The sequence below is a fragment of the Hypanus sabinus genome, chromosome 2, assembly GCF_030144855.1.
Source record: "Hypanus sabinus isolate sHypSab1 chromosome 2, sHypSab1.hap1, whole genome shotgun sequence".
NCBI lineage: Eukaryota > Metazoa > Chordata > Chondrichthyes > Myliobatiformes > Dasyatidae > Hypanus > Hypanus sabinus.
In genome coordinates, this window is record NC_082707.1 from 169,223,346 (window position 1) to 169,231,088 (window position 7,743).

The 7,743-nt window shown below is 38.5% G+C and overlaps 1 protein-coding gene across 1 annotated transcript; it reads left to right on the forward strand.

Moving 5' to 3' along the window:
• Positions 1–6,056: 6,056 nt before the first annotated feature.
• On the forward strand, positions 6,057–7,330 carry dio3a (iodothyronine deiodinase 3a). The gene has a single exon (XM_059990589.1). It carries the CDS (start codon positions 6,091–6,093, stop codon positions 6,862–6,864), a length of 774 nt encoding a protein of 257 aa, XP_059846572.1. The 5' UTR covers positions 6,057–6,090; the 3' UTR covers positions 6,865–7,330.
• Positions 7,331–7,743: the final 413 nt, after the last annotated feature.

Below are 7,743 nucleotides of genomic sequence, written 5' to 3' on the forward strand. Positions count from 1 at the left end.
CAAAGGGCTTGTTTCTCTGCAGTTCCCAAAATAATGACTGTTTATTCCTCTCCAGAGATACTGCCCAACCTGATGAGCTCTGTGTATGTTGCTCTGGAGTTATTTATAGTTTTTGCTGATTTTTTATTTATAGATGCAGCGTGATAACTGGCACTTCTGACTCAATGAGCCGTGCCACCCAATTACACCAACGTGACCAATTAACCTACTAACTTGTACGTCTTGGAACGTGGGCGGAAACTGGAGCACCCGGAGGAAACCCATGCGACCATGGAGATAACATACAAACTCCTTACGAACAATGGCGGAGTTCAGCCTGAATAGCGTTACACTAACCAACCAGGCCAGTTCTTGGGGCAAAGAGGAGACAGTAGCAACAGACCACTGAATTCTGATGATCAGCTATGGTCATTCTGAATGACAGTGCTAACTCAAATGCAGCCTGGTATGGAAACACCATTGCCCTTGGATGGAAAATCCTACAAAAAGTATTGGATATGGCCCAGTTCATCGTGAATAAAGTCCTCCCACCACCACCACTGAGCACATCTATTCAGGGCCTCAACACAGAGAAGCAGCCTCCATCACCAGGGACCCCCTCCACCGAGCTCATGCTCGCTTCCATCGGGAATGTGGTACATGAGCCTCAGGACTCATGCCACCAGATTCAGGGACAGTTATTACCCCTCAACCATCAGGCTCTTGAACCAGAGGGGATAACTTCATTTAACTTCACTTGCCTCCTCACTGAACCATTCCCACAACCTGCAGACTCACTTTAAATAATTTATTAATATTTTTATTTTTTCTCAGCTCCACCTGGTAAAATCTGAGGTACGGGCATAGCTAAGCACATTCACTTCGCAATAGCTAGAAACTTTCAGACTATTCTAGTGGTGTTTAGTTTTGTGGCTTTCTGGAGATTTACATATATATTGTTGAGTAGGCCTAGTTTTTTTAATGCTGTTGTGTAGTGCCTTTTGGGATGATACACAGTTGTAAATATTACTATCGGAACGACGTATACCCTGTTCATGTTCCATAGTCTTTTAATTTCCTCTTTTAATTCAGCATATTTCTAATGTTTTTTGCTTATTGATTTCTATATGTTATGTGTGTTTTAAAAGGCTATAATTATTAACTAAGTTGTTCTTGCTTGTGTATCCTGTAATATTATATCCAGATGGTTATTGTTGATTGTCCTATCCGTGATAATAGATGGGTCATAATATAATTTGTAGGACTCTGACTCTGAAACTAGATCAGGTTTGTATTTAGAGTAAGGTATGGTGTCTTTTATGATTTTGTATTTTAAGGCAAGATTTTGGTGAATGATGTTTACCACTTGATTGTAAGTAATCATATAGAGTTAAACTGCTGCAGGATCCTGTAATGTATTGGATTATTTTTCTGCTTTCTTTGTGCATTTTCTGGATTTATCATCTTGAATTTGTTGGTCTTATACTATGTATTTTGATAATTTTTTTGTTAATCACCTGGTCTTGTATTACCAAAAGGAACCCCTCTGTGCCTGGGAATGTCTTCGACCCTGAGCCAGGCATTCAATGCTTCTTTGTTGACATCTAGTCTGCTCAGATCGTGGTGATGTCTTTCATGGAGGGTCATGCTCTTCCATTGGTTAACCTTTTTTTCCATAACATAATTTCATCATTTTTCTGGGTTGTGTTTTCATTTAAAATTGGTGGTGTGTACTTCTTATCAGAATTGCATATGCTCGTGTGGATTGCTGATCCTGTTTTCATTGATGAAAATATATCCTTAGAAGTTTTGTCTGACTGTTGAGATAAATTTTTAATATCTGTTATTCCTCTTTCTCTTCTAGGTAGTGTTAATCCAAGTACATTTACATGTGAATGGTGTTTTCCAAAATTTGTCATTTCGGTTCTTATTTTTCTTTGTAAATTTTCCAGATTGGTTTGAGACCAACATATTATGCCAAAAGAATATGTTTAATATGGGTATAGCAAAAGTGTTTATTATATTTGTTATATTTTCACTATTGAGCTGTGTTTGACTGATTGTCTTAAGCCTTGCAGTAAATTCTGTTGAAAGTTTTCCCTTTATCACACCACAATTTATTTTCTCTGCTTGTTGATATCCCAAATATGCATATGTTTCATATTCATCCACTGGTTGTATTGTATCCTGCTGCTCTGTTTTGTATTCTACTAGCTCCAATGCACCTTTCTTTATGTTTGATGCTCTGCACTTATCTAGTCCAAAGTTCATGTTTTCACATTTATCAATAGTTCTTTTTTGAATTAATTCAATACTTGAATTAATTTCTTTGGCTTTTCTTATAAAGTGGCGTATAATTTGAAATCGTCCATGTGTCAAGATATAATTCTTTTGATTGTTTCTGATTTGATACCCTATTTTCAACTGATACAGTAAATTAGAGAGCAGGTTTAAAGCTAGATAAAACCGTAGTGGGCTTAGAGAGTCACCCTGAAAAATGCTTCAGTTCATTTTGACATGCTTTTCCACGAGACTTGAATTAGAATTCTGGAATCAATTATCAGTTGCTCTTTACATCCTTTCATACCCTTACAACATCCTTTCTGCTCTTCTGTAAGTATATTGTGGTTATCTAAGTGATTAGTGGTGATATGTATGAAGTTAGAATTTTATATGTAATTTGTAAACAAACTTTATATATAGTTTACTATTATTGTTGTATTTTTTAATTTTTCTCAGATCAAGCATCATTATCATTATTATTGTTGTTGTTATTTTCTCTTTTATATTTGCCAGGTTTGTCGTCTTTTGCACATTATCTGTCCTGTTGGTGCAGTCTTTCATTGATTCTATGATGGATCTTGGATTTATTGACTATGCCCACAAGAAAATGAATCTCAGGGTTGTATATAGTGACATATATGTACTTTGATAATAAATTTGCCTTGAACTTTAAAATGCTTTTATTTTATTTTTATGACATTTATTTTATCCAAACTGCAATTTTAATCCTTCCATATTATTACAGAAATTAAGTTAGGGCTTCACAAGAAATGGAACAAAATGGACAAACGGAATTGAACTACTAACCAGTCATGAAACAAGTTCAAGGATGCGAATGACCTGCTACCCATCACTTACTGGTTGAAATCATCAGGGTATCTTGCTTTATTTTCTACTTCTAGGAAAGGCAGACTAGGCTCAAAAGGCTAAGCAGTCCCCCTCATTTCATCACATACTGTATGTAATCCCAAGCATCGTACAGGAGAATCATGCCAAGGACCACATCGGATTGTGCATAGTTCTTCCTCAGTTTCCCTACCCTTAATGCTAGATATACTTTTTTAATTTTCCTTTGCATTCTGCTTTACAAAATAGCTCAGATTTCCCATTCAGTTGAGGGTTTGGTACTGTCCCTGACTTTAATGAAATCTGCCCACAGACAGCATGAACCTCGGTAATGGTGAACTTGGGGCAGTTCTTGCAGATCGGTGGTGTCTTGCAGCAATCATGCAAACTGTCTAGGCAACCAATAAGATTGAAGATTCTGCCCTGAAGGCAAGGGAGGAAGTAGAAAGAGCTTTTGTCTTAATAAATTAATACTAATAAGAATAAAGACTGCAATTTAAACATTGCACTAATGTAGGAACTAAAATATCATGACTTGCAAATAATTGTATTGTTTACAGCAACGAAGTACTGGAGGATCTCAGCAGGTTAAGCAGCATCTATAGAAGAAAATTATCAGTCGTTATTGAAGGTTGAGACCCTTCATCAGAACTGGAAAGAAGTTGGAGACAAAGCCAGTACGAAGAGGTGGAGAGAATGGGGGGAGCAAGAGAGGTGGGTGATAGGTGCATCTGGGTAATTGTAGTGTCTCAGCAGGCCAGGCAGGCACCTATGGAAAAGAGTAAACAGTTGTTGTTCTGGGCTTGAGACACTTCATCAGTACTGGAGAAAAAAGGTCAGAATAAGAAGGTAAAGGAGAGGAGAAAGATTATTCTGATGTTTGGTCTGAACAACAACTGAACATTTTGACTAGGTCTGCCTGTGTTTATGCACTGAGCTGCTTTCACATGATTTGCTGATTGAATAGTGACCATTCAGTGTTTTAAAGACTTGACTAAATGTCTTTTGCTGGTGAATCTCCAACTAAGGAGCAAAATCTCAAGATAAAAGGAAACAAAAACTGAAGGTGTCAGAAATCTAAACTAAAAAAAATGGAAAATTCTGGAAACACTCAGCAGGTCAGGATGCACCTGTGAATAGAGAAACAGGGTTAACATTTCAGATCAAAGTCAAAAGTTTTGATGAGGAGTCTTGGAACAGAAACATTTATTCTGCGTATGCAACCTGGTCTTGTATCACTTATTTAATTCTAATTGTATCTTGTAAAAGCTGTGTTTATCTTTAATTTTGTTTTCCTTGTAAATGTTGCTTATTTGATGCTACATACATACTGTATTACTGCAAGGTTTTCATTACACAAATGTATTTATGCATATGGGAATAAACTCGACTTTGATGTTGACTTACTTAGAATTTCTAACATTTTCTGTTTTTATTCAGTCTCGAGATAAAGGTATTAATGTTTAGTACTAGAAAGGGGAGAAATTTCTTCGCTCAAATGAGATTATCAGCCATTAAATACGTTCAAAGTGAGACGAGTAAGTTTCATTAATATTACTGGCAGCAAGGAAATATATTTCGATGTCCCCATTTGATTGTAAATGTTAACATTTTATTTTTTTAATCACGAAATAACTAAACATTTAATTTCATCTGGAAGCATTTAATTGTAAATGTTTCTAAAATATAGTATGTTCGTTTGAAAACTCCTAACATCCTAGTAATATATAAATGTACACAGAAGTTAAGTTCCACAATATTTACTTTGCTGTTTCTTTACAATTATAATGACGTTTATTTCGACCTACATGCACACTGTAACTAAAGAAGCTTTCGAAGTTTGGAGCACCAAAGACATTTCCAAATGTTTAGAGACACCTAGCGGTCAATAGCTCCCTCTAAAGGCAACTCAGTTCTGCGCCCTCCTGTACAAGAGCACAACGACGCCAAAAATCCAAGTGATTCATTTTTCAAAATTTTTAAAGTTTCAAAATAGAGTAAACATTTCCAGCAAATAGTAATTCCAAAAGGATGTCATGGTCCTGTACACGCTAGCGATCAGCAGCACTTTATGTACATACTCGCGGGAGTGCAGACTATTCACATCTAATTCGCACAAATTATTCTATAAACGGATGAGTGTAATTGCAAATTTTCTCTCGAACACCGCTGTGCAAAAGAATGTCAGACTACGAAAAAAAATCACTGGGATTAAATTATGATGGATACAGGGACAATACATTTTAATTAGCTAATGTCGATGGCTTAAAAAAGTTAACATTAAACAGACACTAATTCATCGTTTTATATTACATACTTCAATACTATATAGGCATTTGACTTCGAGCTTTAGCGTATTCGATATCAAACCACGTGCACTTTATGCTTGCTTGCACTGTATATTATTTTAAAACTTTTGCGAGAATGTAATTATCCTTTGTACGATCGCTGTATACAGGCTTCGGTGAAAGGATCAAAGTTTGGAAATGCTTTTTTATTATTTTTGCTCTCCGCCTGTGTAACAGTTTGTGAGCTCGAGTATCAATTTACTGGGTTGAACTCTTTCTAGGTTACAGAGTTAAACTTGCTTGCGTTTCACGTCCGACTTCGTGCTTCTTTAAAAACCTACTTCCGGATCATTACATGAATGCTTACTTTATCCTTCGATTAAATGATATAGCATGATATTTTCTCTTCTTTGTAATATGAAAGTAAGACCAATTGCTATTTCGTCACGTCACGGTTCTGGAAACTATCGCTACCTCCCGACCTACTCTCCCTCTTTCCGTCTCCTCCCTCTCACCCCACCCCCTTCCATTCTCAGTTACGAGGTACTCCATAGGTGCGGAGCAATCCCGAGGGGGCGGGTCTAAATGGAGGCGGGGGCTGTCTTCATTCAAATCGGGTGTTTTAAAAAGCAAGCGAGCGGTGGCTGTTCAGTCGGCAAATGTTGTTGAGGAAAACGAGAACCAAAGTCAAACCATGAATGTCCTGAAAGAGGGGTTGGCTGCGTTGATCCTGTTGCCCCGGTTTCTAGTAACCGTCCTCATTCTGTTGCTCCTTGATATCTTGTGCATCCGTAAATGGATGCTGTCCAGGCAACAGAGCGAAGGAAATGCTGATGACCCTCCCATCTGCGTCTCGGACACGAACCGAATGTTTACCTTCGAATCTCTCAAAGCGATCTGGCGCGGCCAGAAGCTAGACTTCTTCAAATCGGCCCACGTGGGCTCGCCGGCTCCAAACCCCGAGGTGGTGGAACTTGAAGGACACAAGAGGGTCCGGCTACTCGATTTCAACCAAGATGCGAGGCCCTTGGTTCTCAACTTTGGTAGCTGCACTTGACCCCCATTCATGGCGCGCCTCAAGGCGTTCCAGCGGGTCGCCACTCAATATGCAGACATTGCAGACTTTCTACTGGTCTACATTGAGGAAGCCCACCCTTCAGATGGCTGGATAAGTACCGATGCTCCTTATGATATCCCAAAGCACCGTTGCCTGGAAGACCGTCTGAAAGCGGCCAACCTGATGAAGGAAGCGAACCCAGGCTGCCTTGTTGTGGCAGACGGCATGAGTAATTCTTCCAGCGCAGCCTACGGCGCTTATTTTGAACGGCTCTATGTCCTCCTCAATCGGAAAGTGGTGTACCAAGGGGGAAGGGGGCCAGAGGGTTATAAGATCTCAGAACTCAGATTGTGGCTCGACCAGTACAGAAATCAGAGTTATCATTCCAGCACTGCCGCAGTTGAAGTATAAATGAAATAAATGCACTGAGCTCTTACAAAGGTTTAATATATTTCGTTCTACATGCTGGTGGTTTTATTTTGCTGAACGAATTCGTAAAATCCACGGTGACTTGTAATGTATGGTTAATGTGGCTTTATTCTCCGATATTTAATGTATACAGTATCTGTAAATATACTTAAACTATATATATTGCTTTTTTACAGTTTCATTTTACTTGAAAAGCGAGTTAAATAATAATTGGAATTCGTAGCTATTCCTGGCACTTTTTTGTGAAAGCCGGTTTTGAAATGGCATTTTGCTTGGAAACCGCGCCTGATGTGACAAGTGCTCGGTTTACCGTGCGCAAAGTTTGTAGAGACCGCTATTGTAATGAGGCTGTTGATTGAGATGTTTCGAAATTATTCACGGTATTTTTTGAGAAAATGTCTTGTTTCTCATGTTTTAGAACAAACGTTTATTACAATTTATAATAAAGAATTCCAAAAACCAAATATAAACTGTATTTACGCGTGCCATCTTTATAATTTACTGAAGTTGATTGCACCTGTTCAGATATTAACTAGCGACAAGTGCATGAGCTTTGCAAAGCAGAGTTGACATTGGTCGACAAATTACTTTTCTGTTTTCGGAAGCTTGAGACAGATTTCTTTACCCCAGTACAAAATACACAAATGGGTGCTGAAACTTCAAATGATCACGCTTGCTAATTCGAATGGTTAAGGTGAATTATTTTAAGACCCGCTTAAAAACTCAGTGCAGGTGAGGCAAACACGGAAATCTGCAGATTTCAAGCAACACACACCTGACGAAGGGTCTTGGCCCGAAACGTCGACCTGCTACGTCCCGCCAGCATTTTGTGTGTGGTGCAGGTGAGGAGCTGGCGTGCAT